Genomic DNA, 19213 nt, shown 5'->3' on the forward strand with positions numbered 1-19213 from the left:
AGACAAAGTCTTCAATTTGCCATTCAAAATACTGGACTTTTGTAATAATGATCTTTTTTTTTCTTTTTTGGCAACAGCATCTCATGTAGCCCAGGCTGGCTCGAAAGTATGCATCTAAGGATAACCTTGAAATTATGATCCTCTTGCTTCTACCTTTTAAATTCAGGAATTACAGGCATGTGCTACCACCACTTCCCCCCAAAATTAATATTGTTGCGGTGGTTTTTTGTGCTGGAGAAATAGCAAACATTCTGTCACCAAGCTACATCCCCAGCTCTCAGTTATAAATGGTGACTGATCTTACTAAAACATAGTTAAACACATATCATCAGTTGATTTTTCCCTTTAAAACAGGTGTCACTGTGGAGCCCTAGCTGACCTGAAATGCACTGTAGACCAGGCTGTCTCAAACTCATACGTATCCACTGCTTCGGCTTCCCAAGCACTGAGATTAAAGGTCTGTGCCACTGCACCTAGCTGATTATCTCTCGAATCTTAAACAATTTTTTTTCCAGGTAGAAACGTATTGTTGTATAGATGGACTTTTCTTTTTGGGCCACCAGCTCACTAAAAATGACAGAGACTTATTATTAATTATGAAAGCTCAGCCTTAGCTTAGGCTTCTTTCTAACTAGCTCTTTGTTTGTTTGTTTTTTTCGAGACAGGGTTTCTCTGAAGCTTTGGTTCCTGTCCTGGAACTAGTTCTTGTAGACCAGGCTGGCCTGGAACTCACAGAGATCCTTCTGTCTCTGCCTCCCAAGTGCTGGGATTAAAGGCGTGCGCCACCACCGCCCGGCAGCCCATATTTTTTAATCTGTGTTCTCCCAAGCGCTCGTTCCCTCATCTCCATTATGTCCTTTCCCATTAGGCCGCGTCTGGCTCACCCATCTGCTCTTCTCCCTCTCAGCGTCTTCTCTGCCCCCAAATCCTGCCTAGCTATTGGCCGTTCAGCTCTTTATTAAACCAATCCAAGGGACACATCTTCGCAGCACACAGAAAGATTATTCATGACACTGCTGTGTTTGTATTTTGGGAGTTTTGCTTTTTGGAAGTGGGTGTTTATTTGGTTTGAGTTGTTTGTCTCTGTGTCATGGAACTCCAGCAACTGATCTTGAGCTCAGAGGTCCGCCTGCCTTGGCCTGCCAAGTGCTAGGATTAAATGCATGTGCCAACATTCCCAGCTATTGTTTGTTTTTAAGATAAATAAGGTTTTCCTCTCTAACTCTGGGCTGGAACTCACTAGTTAGTCCAGGCTGGCCTCAGACCCCAGATAGTCCTTCTGCTTCAGTCTCCTGAATTCTGAGATTACAGGTGGGAGGTGCCACAGCCTGCAGTTTGCTTTTACTGGTGGCTATCTTTGTATTTAGTTCCAGATGTCAAGATTGTATTTACCTTGGGAGTGTCTTGGATTGTGCTTTGATATTATAAAATCTATCCTTGTGAAGTTCACAGTAGTGAGGTATTTAGAATATTCTTATGCATTATTGCATGTGCTTTTAGACTTTGACCACATGCATAGCTTGAAGCTGAACAATTTGATATATAATTTATGGATCATAATATGACCTTTTAATATTTAGAATAGCATTCCTAAAGATGCTTGCAAGTTATACGCAGACCCTTCAGGATACTTCCCATCTAATAAGTAGTTTGCTTCACCTGGCATCTCTATTGTTTCTGTTTTGGTTTTGTTTGTATCACAGAAAAGCTTCACTGGCCTGAACATGAACTTGCTAAGAAGTCTGTTCTAAATGCAGAAGAGGCATTGATCATTGACAGCAAAAGAAGCTTTTCAAGTTTGTCCTCTGGAGTGCTCAAGGACACTTTTACAACTGGAACCAGTAGTTACAATGTTCTACTACAAAGCAAGGAGGAGAGAAAGCACCATTCACAAAAGCAGTTTTCCTCTACCTTCTCCAAAAGATGTAGAAAGCCCAGCAAATCTCCTAGTTCCTCTCATAGCAAAGATTCTCACAGGATGACAGCCCTGGTGTCTGTAATCAGCAGTGGTACTTGGTACTGCCTGGACAGGCAGTCTGCTGTTTTTGTCCCTAATCCAGTACCAAGTCCTGTAAAGTTTACCCGTGGTATCTCTGTTACAGGGAGCGGCCTAGCACTGCCACCTAAACCGAAAAGCAAGGTGAGCCGCCGCAGTGTCACCCCCGTCCCAAAGCCCAAGCAGCAGCCTCAGTTGTGTAGAAGCTTTGAGAAGGGAGACGAGCTTTCTGGGAAGAAGCTCTGTATCCTTACTGCCATAAAGCCCACCAACCTGGAGAAAGAAAAGCTACGGTTCTTCAAGTCAGACTATACTTACAACCCTCAGTTTGAATATGCCAACCCCGCTCTGCCTGGTGTGTTAGCCAAACACAGCAACGCCTCTGACCGATTTCTTAAGCAGGTAAAATGCCACTTCTGTAGTAGTGTATCATGGTTATGTAGCGAAAGCAGTTACCTACCATTTTATAAGCAAAAAGAGACACCTTACTATCCTCTGTGATCAACCACCACCAAGGATGGGTAACTATGTGATAAGCAATCTGCAGGTGAGTGTTTTTGCTCGTGTTTTTGGTCCATGAGAACTGTGTTGCACCAATCAAAATATACAAAGACTACACTGTGTTCTCTGACTAAAAGACACTATACTTGGGAACCACTTCTGATTCTGTGCTTTGATTTGGAAGTTGTGAACTTGTGATTCATTAGCTAGCCTACAGATGAAGGTTAGGTAGACTTTACTGTTTGTTTTATAGTCAGTTTTTTCTCCTTGGAGTACAGGAGATCAAACCCAGGGTCTTGTACATGCTAAGCAATTGTTCTAACACCACCATCCCTTCACAAACGTATCAGAGACAGGATCCAGTAACCGAGGTTAACCGAGGGCTGAAGTTAGTCTTGAACTCCAGATATTCCTGCTTCCACCTCTCAAGTGCTGGGATTGGGTTGGTGAGAAGGCTCAGCAGGTATTGGTGCCTACCACCAAGTCTTACAACCTCAGGTCAATCGATTTCGAAGATCCACAAGGTTAGGAGGGAGAGAACTGACTTCTGCAGACTGTCCTGACTTCTCGTGCATGTATGTGCCACCCTCACGTACAATGTTACTAAAAATAAATAGAATCTAACTCCTGGGATTACAGGAATGTGTTATCACACATAGCTTATAAAGTGTTCTCAAATTATTAAAATGATTTCAAATATGCTATGTATTTTCCTTGGTAAAAGAACTCTCTTACTCTTGCCTTTGTATTTCTCAGTGAGCACTCACCCTTCTGTTTGTGGTTCAGACAGGATTTCAGGTGGCCCAGCCTGGCCTAGAGTCCCCCCACGTAGGGAGGTGACCTTGATCTTCTCTCAAAAGGTCTGCTTACCTTTTGGGGGGCGTGGTTCAAGACAGGGTTTCTCTGTGTATCTTTGGAGCCTGTCCAGGAACTCACTCTGTGACCAGGCTGGCCTTGAACTCACAGAGATCCTCCTGCCTCTGTTTCTCACAACACAAAAGCAGACAAACAGAAAAGATGGTGACCAAGTGCTGGGATAAAAGGCCTGGGCCACCACCCAACCTGTCTGCTTACTTTTTGTGGTGCTGGGGATCAAACTCTAGACTTCATCCTCTACCAACTGAGCTACATCCCAAGCCTACTTTGCTGTTCTTTTTAGTTGACAGTGACTCCTATACCCCCTGTTTTTTGTCAAGAATGTTACTAAATCAACTTTGATTTTTTTTTTTTTTTGAGACAGGGTTTCTCTGTAGCTTTGGACTCTGTCCTGGAACTAACTCTTATAGACCAGGCTGGCCTCAAACTCACAGAGATCCGCCTCCCTCTGCCTCCTGAGTGCTGGGATTAAAGGCGTGCACCACCACTACCCGGCCATAAATTTAAATTTTATAATTGTAAAAATATTATTTATTTATTTTCCCTCAGTGCTGAAAATGCCAACTGAGATTTATGTACCACTATTCTTTAATATGAAGCTCAGTATACAGCATCCCTGTGCATTGAGCAGGAAAGTACCATTTCACATCAAAATGAATTCTCTATCATTTCTTTGGAAGGCAGTTGACACTGGCTGCCCTGAGGCTCTACTGTCATGTTAACCCACTTTCATCTGCAGTAATTAAATGTATTTGAATTGCCCCAGGTTTCAAATAGCACCAGTAATCCTAGCTGGCGTGTACCTTAAATACCATAAGCAGGGAAATGGAATCTATTCCAGTTTTACTTTTTAAGGCACTTTAATCAAGTTGAAAGAAAAATCACAGAATGTAGAAAATGATGATTAAAACCCTCTTCAGGATCTGAGTTATAATACGAAGTCACACATCTCCCCTGCCCGGCCCTGAAAACGAAGAGGCCCCCAGGACTCAGCAGCAGTGTCGTGAGCCTCCTACTCTGGGCGCATCGGAGGCAGTCTCTCTGCTGTTGGAGACACTACGGTCATGAACTGGAGAGCAATCAGCCTACCAGAGTGGGACAAGGTGGCATGCAGACTCTGACCATTCCCACTGGTCTCCCTGCCAGTGGTCAAGGAGTTCCGGGACTAAGCCACCACGGTGTCCAGTTTGGGCAGCAGGCTGGACTATGAGCCAGGACAGAGTTTGGTGAGCCCTGTCTAGATAGGCTAGAAACTGGCGTAGCCTCAGTCTTCCTGCTCTTGGATATATTTAAACTTTCCAGAAACCTAGGGGTGGGTGTGGTGGTTCAGGCTTTTAATCTCAGAGGCAGAGGCAGGCAGAACTATGTGAGATCCAGGACATCCAGGAGTATGTAGTTCAAGGCCAGCCTGGTTTACACAGTGAATTCCATGACAGCCTGGTCTTCGTAGTGAGTTCCAGGACAGCCAGGACTATGTAGAGAGACCAAGAAACCCTGTCTTAAAAAATAGAAGAGAAAAGAAACCAAGTTTTTCAATTACACCTCTCTCCAGATGACACATTTTTCTATTTAGAAGATCACAAATCTTTTACACATACCTCAACATAATAAGGCTTTCTAATAGGTTATTTGGAGATTACTATGTCCCTTGGAAATTTTATATACTACATAGAGGAGAAGTGGGGTCATTTCTTAACCTCATAACCAAAGGATTCTCTTTCACACCAGAGTTGATGCGGCACTGAAGGCTTTGCACATTGACCTTTGGGAGTGGCAGCGCATGCGCTCCACAGGCTTTACTAGGAAGCTGCTTGTTCCGTGGGAGGTGTGAGGGAATGGTTTGCACTGTTATGCTGTTTACAAATACCCTAGTAGCCATCGCATTCTCATGTCCTCTCACCTTTGTATGCACCCAGTCCACCTCCAGCCCTGACCACACAGAACATAGAAGAGGAACAGGCTAGTGCCATTCCCCTCCTATGTCTGACTTTGGCATGTACTGGACAGGACTCAATGTCTAGGGTCTGTTCGTTCCCTGGGCTCTACATATGTGGATAGGTAGAATGGTTTATAAGTATTTGGGATGTTTCTTTTTATTATAATGCAGTTTATGTTATGGCAAACTTGATTATTGGCAGAAGTGTTGTCTTTGTCCTAGTCTCCTCCCTGCTTCCCACGTTGCTGTCAGGTCTTCCTAAGGTTCAGATCTGGTCATGTCACTTTCCCTCCCAGCAACATTTCAGGCTTCCTAAAATTTTATATTGAAACCAAAAAGCTTTAAAAAAAATACTGTTTTTGTTGGAGTACTCAGATGCCATGGTGCATGTGTGGAGCCAGAGAACAATTTGTGGGAGTCAGTTTTCTTCTACCATGTCGGCCGTCAGGCACTCTCTCGGCCCCTAAGTCCAAACTGCAAAGCCTTTCACCAGTTAGTGCTATCCCTCAGAGCATCTTGTACAAGTACCTGCCATTGCATTTATCCACCGCTATAACTGTCAAGCTTCCGTTTGCCTTTTCTCCTAGATAGCACCTCCTTACTAACAGGGTAGGTTACATATTCCAGCCATCACTGGGTTCAGCGCAGTTCCCTGCACTGAGCTTCCCCAAACCAGGATTCACCGTCTTTGATCCCTGTGTGTTTTAACAGTAACCATCCCCTCTGCCTGTAATAGCTTGTTTCCTCTAATGTCCCACATCTACTTGCATTTTCCCATGATTTCACAATACTTTCTTTGTAACACATTCAGAGTATCATCATGTGTGTTTAGATGTCATCTCTGCCAGCCTAATAGCAGGAGATGAACTTAGATTCTGAAATATGAAAGTAATAGTGATTGACACAGGAGTTGGCTTAAGTTTGAATGAATAACAGCTAGACAAATTAATATTTCTTTTTCCTGGTGGGTATAATTTTAGAGAAGGCCCAATTTTAGTGACCCATGGGTCAACTTCAGCCTACATACTGTTTGTATATTGGTTACAGCGTAGAGATTTTTTAAAGTGCTCTTATGTTGTCTTTCCTGAGTATGTTATGCAGTACTTTACACAATAGTTACTGCTTACATTGAAGACCTTGTGGTGTGGCCACTACTGTGGGCAATGCTATGTAAGTTTATTATTACATCCCCTCAAATTTGGCTGTGATGATCTGATTAAGCAATTATAAGTATTTATTTGTCAAATTTGTTGCCAAGAAGAAGTGACCACCATTGGAAAACTCATGTAGGTTTGAAATGTTGCTTTTCGTTCTGAGTTTAGAGAGAGGAGAGAGTTTGTGCATTGCTTCGCACACGTTCTATTCATTGCCGAGGCGCCCTGGCACAGCTGTCACAATAGTGACTTAAGAGTATTGTGACTTTATGTCATCTAACGTTGTCTAAACTCACTTGAGCATGAAATCTTTCAATATGAAATTATGTAGATGACTTCTGGGAAATGGTTTAGACAGCATTGATGTAAAGAAAAAGACTTGGTGGCAGGGGAGATGCTCAGTTAGTAAAGTGCTTGGCACTAAAGCATGAACACCTGAGTGTGATCTCCAAGCTCATGTAAAAAGCTCCACTTATAACCACAGATCTCTGCAGCTTGTTGGTCTGCAAACAGGAGGAATGTGTGCGTTCCGAAGTCAACAAACCAAAATCATGGTGGATAGCTCCCAAGGATCTATATGCATGCACACACAGGGCTGGAGTTGGAAGGCAGGCCTGCTTGCTATTCCATGAAGCATTACTCTAACCAAGGGACTCGCCATAGCTAAGGGAATGCAGCAGAAATCATGGGAAAAGTCTGCTTGATGGCTCACTTATAGGCAGGGTCATACTTCCCTAGCTTTTTTTATATATCCCAGGTCTACCTACCCAGGAAATGGTGCCACCTGGGCTAGGCCCTCCCACATCAGTTAACAATAATGACATTTCCCCAGACTTGTCACAGGATAATCTAGTCTAGGCAGTTTCTCTCTCAGATGGCTCTAGGCTGTGTCAAGTTGGCAGTCATAGCTCACTAAGACAGCCTATGGCTGTAGTTCAGTGCTGGAGCTCTTGCCTAGAGTGCATGAGGCCCCAGGTTCATTACCTAATACAGCCAGAATTTTTTTTAATTAAAGAAATTTTTAGCTGAGCAGTGGTGGCGCACACCTTTAATCCCAGCACTCGGGAGGCAGAGGCAGGCCGATCTCTGTGAGTTTGAGGCCAGCCTGGTCTACAAGAGCTAGTTCCAGGACAGTCAGGGCTTTTACACAGAGAAACCCTGTCTCAAAAAACCAAAACCAAAACCAAAAAAAGTTAGAGGGTAAAATGTTTACCCCGAATTCTAAAATTAAAGACTAGAAGTTCTGACAAATTCAACACTGTCCAGTGGTTTTGGAAGCAGATCACAAAGCATGCTCACTTCCCGTCTCCATTGTATCCGTACAGCAATTCTGTAAGGTAAGTAGGGCAAGGACTTGGCATCTCCGTGTTACCAGCAGAGGCGAATCTGGGAAAGGCAAACCTAACTGCCCTCTAGCGGGCTCACATGGCTGTGTGCCCGTGCCTCCAGCGTGCAAGGCTTTCTCTGACGGGGACTGCACTTGAGAGGAGAAATTGCTTTGTTAGCTCACAACTGTGGAAGTGCCTGTGACTGATGGTCAGACTTCGCAGTTACTGAACTGAAGACAAAACCAGCAAGTAAACCAAAAGCAGATCAGTTAGCAGACACGGAAATTTTTAGGAAGTTTGTCATCCCCTCAAACACAATGGCGGACATTTTATAGAGAAAAAGATTTTCATTTTGTAGATAAATTACTTAGATGTCTTGTGCTAGTTTTTTTTAAATATTTATTTATTATGTATACAATATTCAATCTGTGTGTGTTTGCAGACCAGAAGAGGACAGCAGACCTTGTTACAGATGGTTGTGAGCCACCATGTGGTTGCCGGGAATTGAACTCAGGACCTTTGGAAAAGCAGGCAATGCTCTTAACCACTGAGCCATCTCTCCAGCCCTCTTGTGCTAGTTTTAACCTTACAATGAACTTCAAAATGATTACCACTGGCTGCTATCACTCAGTAGTGACTAGAGGTTCTGGTTTCTCTACATGTTCATCAGCTTTTTTTGTGTTCTTGTTCTGGTTTTGTTTTTTCCTATAGTCAGCCTAGTGGATATGAAGTAGTTTTCTCTTCATTTTTCATATTTTAGAATTTCTGTCTGCCTGCCATCAGTAAGAAATTTGCTTACTTTTAAAAGAATCTAGGCCTTGGAGAGATGGCTCAATGGTTAAGAGCACTGTATCCTCTTCAGCTCCCAGCATCCACATAGTTACCATCTAAAACTCCAGTTCCAGGGGTCTGATGCCTTCTTCTGGCCTTTGCAGGCACAAACACACGTGATGCACCGATACATGGAGGCAAAACACATTAAAAATATTTTTTAAAAAAACTTAAAAAAGAAGAAAATGTAAATGTTGTCTGGAAAATGTGATAGATTGATTTCTAATTATAAAGTTGAGCGGCCTCTGAGACTTGTTGACTGGTACATTGACTTGTACTGATGCCCTGCATCCCACATCTGTATTGAGAATGTGGACACACAGGAAAATAGAGCCCATTGTGATACATACATCTGTAATCCCAACTTTGGAGACAAAGACAGAAGGGTTAGGAGTTTGAGGCCAGTCTTAGCTACAGAAAACTGTCTCCGAGAGAGGAAGAAAAACAGGAAAACCTGGCCCTCTTCTTCTGTTCAGTCATGTTCTTTACCTTTCGATTCTGGGGGCAGAGATTCTAACATTCAGAATTACTGATGACAGGAAGAAGCAAAATTATTTTTTGAGCATCTAGTAGATATTAAATACTGTGTCCATATAAGCCACATACGATGGACTTTTTCTTTTTAAAGACATGGTCTTCTGTAGCTCAGGTTGGCTTCAAACTCTCTAACAGAGAATGCCTGTGAAGTTCTGACCTCCCCAGTGCTGGGATTACAGACCCCTGTCTGTCTGTCTGTTTTTACTTAATGCAGTACTGCATCAGACCTGAGACTCCATGCTTACCAGGCAAGATGTATCTGCAGTCCCAATTGTTGGTGTGAAATATTTAAACAAGGTTTTTGGAAACATCCGTGTAACCCTATATAGTATTGCTGCTATGGTGGTGTCGGACAAGTCAAGATGGGGTGGAGGAAATGGTGTTCTGTTGTGTGCCCTCTTGAACACACACCACTATTTGTACTTCTTCTTTGACAAGGGTATCAATAGAAGGGACACCTGTGTAGTAAGCCGATGACCACATCGTAAGTGCATGCTTTAAAGAAGACCCTTGGAGGAATAATAAAGGAAAAATTAAATATGGAAAGAAAAACATTTGAAAAGCATAAGCATAAATTACAACCAAAAAATTTAAACTTCTTTTAGGTCTGCCTCTCCAATACAGAGGGGACACTCACTCTCTTCTGCGGTGTTTAAAGCCCAGCTCCCACACTCTTCACTGGAGTATGTAAAATGTCCTTGTTGATCTGGTTTTAATTATTGCTAATTTGTACTTTTAGTCATCTTAGTTGTCATACAAAGCAATCAGCACACGGGGACTCCTGTGCTCTACTTACAGTTCTGCATATTTCTTGCACTTTACTGTATTTGAATCACCTGGGAACCTTGTTTCAAAAGCAGGGTTTGAAAGCTGGCATGCTGTCCCTCACCTTTAGTCCCAGCACTCAAGAGGCAGAGGGAGGCAGATCTCTGTGAACTGTGATCAGTCTGATCTGTATACATTGAGTCCCCTTCTCGAAGCACTACCACCACCAAAACAAAAACAAACAAGCCAAACCCAGGTTCTGATTTAATAGGCTTAAAGATGAGCATTGAGGTCTACATTTCGGGACAGCTTGGCTACTCCAGTGTCTCTGCCCTCGGCCACGCTGAATAACAAGGCTTTCAGGAGTAGTTTGTCGTGTGGTAACTTTCTGATGCCGTCCTAGTTGGTTAGGGATGTATCTGTGCGTTGCTACATTTGTGGTGTGATTGTCCCCTCCTGGTATGACATTCAAGTGCATTGTTTAATAAAGAATGGAACCACAGCAGTGATGATGTAATAGTTGACCGACGACAAAGGTTGATGCATTTTCTCAGCTATGACGTAGATTGTCATTATTATTACACCCACCACTGGGTGTCACACTTCAGTGATTGGTCACAGTGACACACCTAGAATATGGGAGACAGCCTGGCAGCACAGGGCATGTAATGACCCTGTAACTGTTTCTCAATTAGATCCTTTCCAGTCCACAAAAGCCCAGAAATAAGATTTCTTTTCATAGATTTTCTTAAAGATTTCTTTGTATGCATATGTGTGGTTTTAAAGAGATGTGTTTATTTTTATGTGTATGGGTATTTTCCCTGTATGTTGGTAAGTCCGCTTCATGCATGGATGCCTGCGGAGGCCAGAAGAGAGTGTTAGATCCTCTGGGACTAGAGTTACAGACCATGTGGGCCGTTGTGTGAGTGCCGGGAGCCAGGGTGGGGCCTCTCAAGAGCAGCCAGATACGGGGGATTTTTTTCCTTCCCAAAAGATCTTTGAAGAACAGGTTTCTTCTGACTTACATTTTTGTATCCTGTGGTTCTCTTGGAGGCTCTAATGATTTGTTTTTATCACCAGATTTTTAGTAGTCTTCACCTTTTCTGTGTGTGTTGGGAAAAGGTCTCAACTTTTTAGGGTGATGGGAAGTAGATGAAACGTTGCCCTGGATGAAAGACGGAAGGATTTTAAGACTGTGATTTTGTTTTACTTTTTTTGGCACCAGAATAAAAAGTAGCTTTTGGCGCTTAAGTACTCTTTCATTCTTGTGGCCTGATGTCTGTATTTCTGACCAGTACTTTTGCCTTCCTTTTGAATAAAATTTTCTTGTTACTTTTCACAAAACAAAGCAAGACAATAGAAGATGCATGCAAGTGGTGCACAGATATCCATCAGGCAAACACCCGTAACATAGAATAAATAGATAAATAAATGCATTGTAAGCAGATTTTATAGGTTGTTACAGAGGACTGGTTATTTTGTATGTTTTTAAAGGACTTTTTCCCTTTATTTAAATGGTACTTATAGCATATTAACTGACCTAGAGACATACTTTATTTATATTGGAGTTCTTCGAAGCCACAATATATCTTGTCCAGGAGCCAGAACCTTCTTTGCCCAGCAGCAGGTGTAGGCATGATGTGCGGTTTTTAGCCTCTGCTCTGGCTAAAGACATGAGAAGACAGGAAAGAGAGTGTTGTTCACCAGCCTTCTCCCTTTGGACCTTTGTAGTCAGTCTCACCGTGCAGCCCTGGGAGGATCTGACTCTGTAGACCATGAATGCAATGCTGGGCCAGCAAGAAGAACATTTGCAAATTTGGAAAAGTCGGTGGAAACTGTTTAAACTTAGAAAAATGCACAGCAGGGATTGCAGCTTAATTCAGTAATCAATAAATCTGAACAAGTCTTGACAAATTAGGTGATAATTAGCTCCCTTTGTCTCGTTTCAGAGTGGCATGAGCTGTTCACTGTCCTTATCTCCCTTTCTTTTACAGTCCATCAATATTATGGAGCTGACTTTACAGAAATACGGAAGTTATGAGAAATTCGAACAAGCTACTGGTGGTAGCTTGTTGTCTAAAACTCGAATCTGGAGTCATGTTAGGAAGTACATGGTGAAGGAAGGCTGCCTAGGAGAGGTATGGGCCGTGGGTGACTTGGGGACCTGGCTGTGATATTGGCACTTGCAGTCAGTGACACATACATGTTTTTTTTTTTTTCCCTGCAGGTTTTGTCTGATCAGTCCCTTTAATTCACTGAACTGGCCTCTTGCCACCTTTCTTTTGCTCTTATTTGATTCTTATATGTGCAGCTTATGGTATTTTGTGTGTTACTCAGGAAGAATTACTGGGAGAATTTGCTGCAGTGTTCTCTTGTTGATAGACCAGTCTCATTCTCAGTCTCAAAACCTTGGCACTGACAAGGAACAGGTCCTCCCCACTCCCCACCCATGAGCTGGTTCTTCCTAGTCCCCGTGTGGATTCTGGGGCGCAAACTTGAGTTGCCATCTTGCAGGGCAAGCACCTTTGTCCACTGAGCCATCTTGTCACTCCCTCCCCCTTTTTTAAAGCACTGAGACTTGAACTCAGGGCCTTGGGCAAGCACGCTACCTTGAAGCTCTATTCCCTCTTCTTTTTGCTTGAGACAGAATTTTACTAAATTACTCAGGGTGGCCTTGAATTCTCTCTGTAGCCAACTAGACCTTGTTCCTCTTGCCTTGATCCTCCTAGTCCCCATTGTACCCCTTTCTCCACCATTAAAATTACAAATTGTAGTTCTGTCTTCCTTAGCACAGCCAACTACTTTCTTTGTTTTAAAGATAGGGTCTCTCTCTCTCTCTCTCTCTCTCTCTCTCTCTCTCTCTCTCTCGTGCTATCGGTCTGCTAACTGTCCTGGAACTGGCTGTGTAGACCAGGGTAGACTTGAATTCACAGAGAACCCCCTGCCTCTGCCTCCCAAGTGCTGGGATTAAAGGCGTGTGCTACCACAACCAGCCCCCTTCACTTTCTTTTCAGTCCAATAAAGGTTCTTAAATTCTCAGAGGGTTAAGATTAGAAGGTTCAAATGTGACCGGATATACATTTTATCAACTTAATTAATTAATGCAACTTAGTTAATGTATGCGCCCATTATTTTTTGTAAAAACTTTCTCCCTTTTCCCAGTCTATGTGTGTGTGTGTGTGTGTGTGCATGTGTATGTTATATAATTATATATTTGTATGTGTATGTTTGTGGAAACATGCATGCCACAGTGTGTATGGTGGTCAGGGGACAGGGAACAACTTTAGGGAGTTGATTTTCCTTCTAACATGTTGGTTTTGGAGAGCTTCGGTTGTCAGCCTTTATGTTGAGTGCCCTAACCCACTGGGTTGTCCTCCCAGCCGTATAAATGTGCTTTTTTCTCTACCTAGATTGTAGTTCATCTCACTGAAGACCTGCTTTCCAGGGCATCCATGACAGTGGTAAATGGATGCCCAACTCTAACCATCAATATTTCTACTGCGCGAGAGCATTGGCTGGAGGGGATGCTGAGGCATGAGATAGGTAGGACAACCCTTTCCACGTCCTCATTTTACTGTCACGAATCCCCCTAAGGAAGTATTCTTCCAGAGGGTGTGGCTTTTCCCTAGCAGTATTTGGTAAAAATTCATGAGGCTGTTAAGCTTTACTTGGAATTTATGTCATTTCAAATTATAATTTTAGAACACTCTTGGAAATTCATTTCAGTTCTTTGGGATTTAGTCTTCCATCTGAAGTTGAGGAGATGCATGCTTAGGAAAGAAAAGGAAAAGTTACCCTTCTCTGAAGACTCAGAGAACCAGCCAGGATTAACATGCTCCCTGGCTGCTGTCCCACAAGCCACCGTACTGGAGGTTGCTTTCTGAGAAGGGAAGGTATATTATCTCTTTAAAGAGATATTTGTATCCCTTTACAAATAGTATGCATGAAGAGAAAATTTACACATGAAGAGAGTGTCTAGGTCTTTGATCTGTGAAAGACCTTTTTCTGGCCTTAGGAGCTTGGGGATTTTTTTCTTTAACTTTTAAATTTGTTTTCTGAGACAAGGTCTCATATAGCCCAAAACAGTCAACTTAAAAAGAAATGTTTATTTTGACTGATGTTTTTGTAGGTTTAAACTCCTTACTGCCTTTGAGCCTGGTAAGACAGCTTGGTAAGACATCATGGTGGGTGTATGTGGCCACCGAACATGGCCAAGACAGCAGAGAAGGCAGAGGAAAAACTCCACACTGTCACTAGGCCTTACCCTCAGTCCTACCACCTCCTAGGAGCTCCATGTTGGGGACAAGCCTTTAGCACTTAGGACTTGAAGGGAGAATATTCCAGACCTAAATGCAAATTTTCTTTGGGGAAGTTATCAAAACAGTGTCATTGCCTGTCATTCATACTTTTTCTCTCTGTAGGCACGCATTACTTTCGGGGAATTAACAACCTCCAGCAGCCATGGAACAGTTGGATTGGCCGCAAAAAACATGAGCTAAAGCCAAACAACCCTACAGAGGAAGGGCTGGCCAGCATTCATAGCGTCCTGTTCAGAAAAGACCCCTTCCTATGGAGGGCTGCCCTCCTTTACTATACAGTGTATCAAGCCAGCCAGATGTCTTTCTGTGAACTCTTTAAAGATATCAGCAAGTTTGTCAAGGACCCTAATACAAGATGGGATTACTGTGTAAGAGCCAAGAGAGGGTGGACTGATACTTCCCAGCCAGGTAAGTGTCCCTCAGTGGCAGGATACTGACTGTCTGGCTAGTTGTTAAACAGGAGGCTAACAGGTTTAAGGCTAGCCAGCTATATAGTGAGACCCTGATTTAAAAAGGCCAGGAGGGCCAGCAAGATGACTCAGCAGGGAAAGGTGCTAGCTGCCAAACCTGTGGCCTGAATTTGATCCCTGAGACTTCACACAGAGGAAGGAGAGAGGTGACTTCTACAAGTTGCCTTCTGATCCAACCACTTGAGCACTATGACACACACACATATACACACAAATGTAAAAATTTTTGTAACTTAAAAAATAGAATGAGCACACATACAACCTTCTTGATCAACCAATCACTAACCAGCTATTAATTTTTTTTGCTATTTCTTTCTCATTTTCTAAGATTTATTTATTTTTACTTATGTGTATGTGTGTGTGCCTCTATGAGTTCATGTGTACCATGTGTGTACCTGGTGCCCTCAGAGGCCCGAGGGCATCAGAATCCCTGGAAATTGAGTTACAGCAGTTTTGAGTTACCTGATGTGGTAATGGAAACCCAACCTGAGTCTTTTGTAACAGCAGTAAGCATTCTTAACCACAGAGCCATCTCTCCAACCTTTAGAGACACCTTTATTGAGATACTGGAGACAGCATATGCCTTACAATTAGTTCAGCTATTTAAAATGTAAGCTTCATTTTTTTTCAATATTATAGAGCCACACAGTTATCACCACTAATTTTGGAATATTCTCTCCACCCAGCCCTCACCCCCCCCCCTCCCAAGAAACAGATATCCACTAGCGTTCATGCCCCATATACTCTCTCTCACAGCTTTCAGGCAGTACTTTCAGTGGGTTTTCCTTTCAGTTTCTGTAAATTTACCTACTTTGAACATGTCATATGTCATATGAATAGAATTATAATGTGATCCTTTTTAGCTGGATTCCTCCAGTCATCAGGACCTCCCCCCACCCCCCTACCCCCCAGTTTTGGTTTTTCTTGTTGAAACTATCTCACTGTGTAGCCCTGGATGATCTGGAACTCACTCTGTTGACCATGGTGGCCTCAAACTCACAGAGATTCACCTGCCTCTGCCTCTGAGTGCAGGGATTAATGTCATGGGAAACCAGACCTGGATGGACACTTTCAGATTCATGCTGTGGCTGAAATAATTCTTTATTTTTTTGCCATCTGGCGGTTGTTCGTTAGTTTCCATCTTTAGGCCCTCAGGAATAACGCTCCGCTGTGTTTATGTGCTCGTGTGCAGCTGTGTTTCCATTACTCTGCCTACACATCTCCTCCACAGCTCATCCTGCTGAACTCTTCACCTCAGCTTCCGGGGTCACCTCTGCCCAGGAGTAGAATAGTCCAGGAACAGGGTGACTGTTGAGCTTCAGAGGCACCGTGTGACTGCTGGCTCATCCTCACCAGTGTTAAATGGTTTTCTCCACATCTTTGCTAACATTTGCGATTTTCATTGTTTAAACCAACAATTGGTTTAAATGTGAAACCGCATCTTACTGTAGTCTTGATTTGTGTTTACCTGATGATTATGGTGTGGAACATCTTTTAATTTGTTTAGTTGATCTTTGTATTTCTTTCTATCTGCTTGGGCTTTTTTTTTTTCCAGATATTTTTATCATTCAGTTTCTTGATCATGTTGTGTTTGACAGCTTCAGCCACCTATCCATACTGAGGATACAGGAGGCAGGGTTAGGTTTGTTGTTGTTGTTTTTCCTAGCTTTCTGTCTGAGGTTTTTAGTGGAGAGAAAACATGTTAAGATCAGAAGTCAGCTTCCAGTATCCTTGTCAAAGTGCCATATACCTTCATAGTATGTTTTTATTTGAAGAAATTTTTATTTATTTTTTTAGTGTGTGTGTGAGTGTGTGTGTGTGTGTGAGTGTGTGTGTGTGTGTGTGTGTGAGATATGTTTGTATAGGTTCACAGGCGCCATGGCATGCATGTGGAGATAACAGGACAGCTTTTCTATTTATTTATTTATTTATTTATTTATTTATTTACGATTTCTGCCTCCTCCCTGCCACCGCTTCCCATTTCCCTCCCCCTCCCCCGATCAAGTCCCCCTCCCTCTGTCTGCCCAAAGAGCCATCAGGGTTCCCTGCCCTGTGGGAAGTCCCAAGGACCACCCACCTCCATCCAGGTCTAGTAAGGTGAGCATCCAAACTGCCTAGGCTCCCACAAAGTCAGTACGTGCAGTAGGATCAAAAACCCCTTGCCATTGTTCTTGAGTTCTCAGTACAACAGGACAGCTTTTGAGAGTCCATTCACTTTATTGAGGAAGAAACAGGAGACAACATGTTTCCGCCATGTTACCTGCTCTAGGCTGCCTGGCTCCCCAAGCTTCTCAGGAAGCTCCTGCTACAGATGCTACCACTGCATCCAGCTTTTCACATGGGTTTCAGGGCTGGAACTCAGGGAATTAGGTGGACATGGTAAGCCCACTGTGAGCCCCCTGAGCTGCCTCAAGCTTTCCCCAGACAAGTCCTGCTAAGCAGCCCTAGCTAGCATAGAAACTCCATTTGTAATCTTTGTTGGCCTTGAACTCACACTTGCTGGATTCAAACCGTGTGCCACCATGGCCTACCACCGTACTCCCCACCCCCATTTTAAAAATAATTGAGACAAAGTCTCAATTGTATACCCAAGAATGACCTTAACTGCATTCTCTTCCATACCTAGGAAGTGACTGTGCTGCCTACCCAACTTTGTTTTCCTACCTTATATTTTGAGACAGAGTCTCTGACTTGGACTTAGGCGCATGGGCTCTACTAGACTGGCTGTCCAGTAAGTTCCAGAGATCCACTGGTCTCCTGCCTTCACAGCACTGGGATTATCTGCATGCATGACCACCTCAGCTCTTTACAGAGGTGCTGGAGGTCAGACTCAGGCCCGCTTCCACAGCAAGCACGTCTCTGACTAGGCCACTTGAGCTCTTTTGACTTTTTCTTTAATCTTAATTAAAAATTTTTATGTATATGGGTGTTTGCCTGCATGTATATCTATGCATGCCTGGTATCCATGAAGTGCAGAAAGTTTGTCGGATCCCCTGAAGCTAGAGTTAGAGATGGTTGTGAGCCTCAGTGTGGGTGCTGGGAATCAAATTCAGGTTTTCTGCAAGAGCAGCAACTCCACCCCTGAAAACTTTTTTAAAAGAGACATCCTGAGCCGGGTGGTGGTGGAGCATACCTTTATTTATTTTTTTATTTTTTTATCATTTATTCAATTTTTATGTATCTACTATGGGCCAAAAAAAAAAAAACCCTACCAACCAAACAAACAAACAAACAAACAAAAAACCCCAAAACTGGTACTAATATAAAAAATCAGGAAGAAGAGAACAGTTTCTATTTATCCTTTTTGGACTTCTCCATACTGATTTCCATAGTGGCTGCATTGTTAATATTCAGTATCCATTTCCTCGTACATCATTACCAGCATTTGCAGTGATTTATTTTCTTGATGGTAGCAATTCTGACCAGGATGAAATGCAGGGTCTATGCGGTTTTGATCTACATGTTTCCCATGGGCAAGGATGCTGCATACTTTTATGTATTTATTAGCATTTATAGTTCTTTTGAGAATTGCTTCTTCATTTCACTTGACCTTTTACTTCTTGAATAACATTTGTGTGTGTGTGGAGCACACCTTTAATCCCAGCACTCGGGAGGCAGAGGCAGGCAGATCTCTGTGAGTTCGAGTCCAATCTGGTCCACAAGAGCTAGTTCCAGGACAGGCTCCAAAACTACAGAGAAATCCTGTCTCAAAAAAAGGAGACATCCTGAAATTTATATAAAACAAGGACAATTTTAATTCAATGAGCCCTCGTGAATACATTACTTGAGCTTAGCATCCACTGACATATTCTTTTTTTTTTTTTTGATTTTTCGAGACAGGGTTTCACTGACATATTCTTACTGAATCATCTGCTTTTCAGTGTTCCTGCTTTCCTATAACAATGTAAATCTAATTCAGATATCATATCACGGATGTCTCAGTGTGTATCTCTAGGTAATTAGAACAGTATCGTTCCTAATCACTGTGCTACTAGCATGCCTAATAAAATTAGCAAGAATTCCTTAATATGAGGCTATATAGAATATAGTCTACTTACATATTGTTTTTTAAAAGCTCAAGAAACCTATGAAATTTTCTATTCTTTGTTTGTTTATTTGTTTTTTTTTGTTTTTTTTTTTTGGTTTTTCGAGACAGGGTTTCTCTGTGGTTTTGGAGCCTGTCCTGGAACTAGCTCTGTAGATCAGGCTGGTCTCGAACTCACAGAGATCCACCTGCCTCTGCCTCCCAAGTGTGTCACGTCCACCCTCGACCCGCAAGGATGACGCGACCACCGGAGCTCTTTTCACTGCAGTTTATTCCAGGACCTTTATTCACTCTCTCTCTCTTCCGCTCTCTCCTTTCTCTCTTTGTTTCTTTCCTTTTTCTCTCTCCTCTCTCTCCTCTTTCTTTCCTTCCTCTCTCCCCGGGCAAACCTCTCCCAGCCCTTAAGTAGGCACGGGCTGCCAATCCCGGATTGCCAGGTGGGCACTGCCCATAGG

General features: G+C 42.9%; 1 protein-coding gene across 6 annotated transcripts in view; it reads left to right on the top strand.

Annotated features, from left to right (window-relative positions):
* Kiaa0895 (KIAA0895 ortholog) overlaps window positions 1-19213 on the top strand; it is a 55251-nt gene that overhangs the window by 25791 nt on the left and 10247 nt on the right. For 2 of the 6 annotated variants that reach the window (XR_005974743.1, XM_041657280.1), the window contains exons 2-5: window positions 1704-2398; window positions 11919-12062; window positions 13335-13467; window positions 14346-14651. Coding sequence is in view for 2 of the 6 variants with exons in the window: in XM_041657280.1 (XP_041513214.1) it covers window positions 1704-2398; window positions 11919-12062; window positions 13335-13467; window positions 14346-14651 (1278 nt within the window). In the remaining 4 variants the exon portion in view is untranslated. The remainder of the gene's footprint in view (window positions 1-1703; window positions 2399-11918; window positions 12063-13334; window positions 13468-14345; window positions 14652-19213) is intronic. The other 4 variants (XR_005974744.1, XM_041657281.1, XR_005974745.1 and 1 more) reach the window with 3 other exon arrangements.

This window comes from Microtus oregoni, unplaced genomic scaffold (assembly GCF_018167655.1).
Source record: "Microtus oregoni isolate MIOR12 unplaced genomic scaffold, Mior012 000008F_ref0000371, whole genome shotgun sequence".
Taxonomy (NCBI): Eukaryota; Metazoa; Chordata; class Mammalia; order Rodentia; family Cricetidae; genus Microtus; species Microtus oregoni.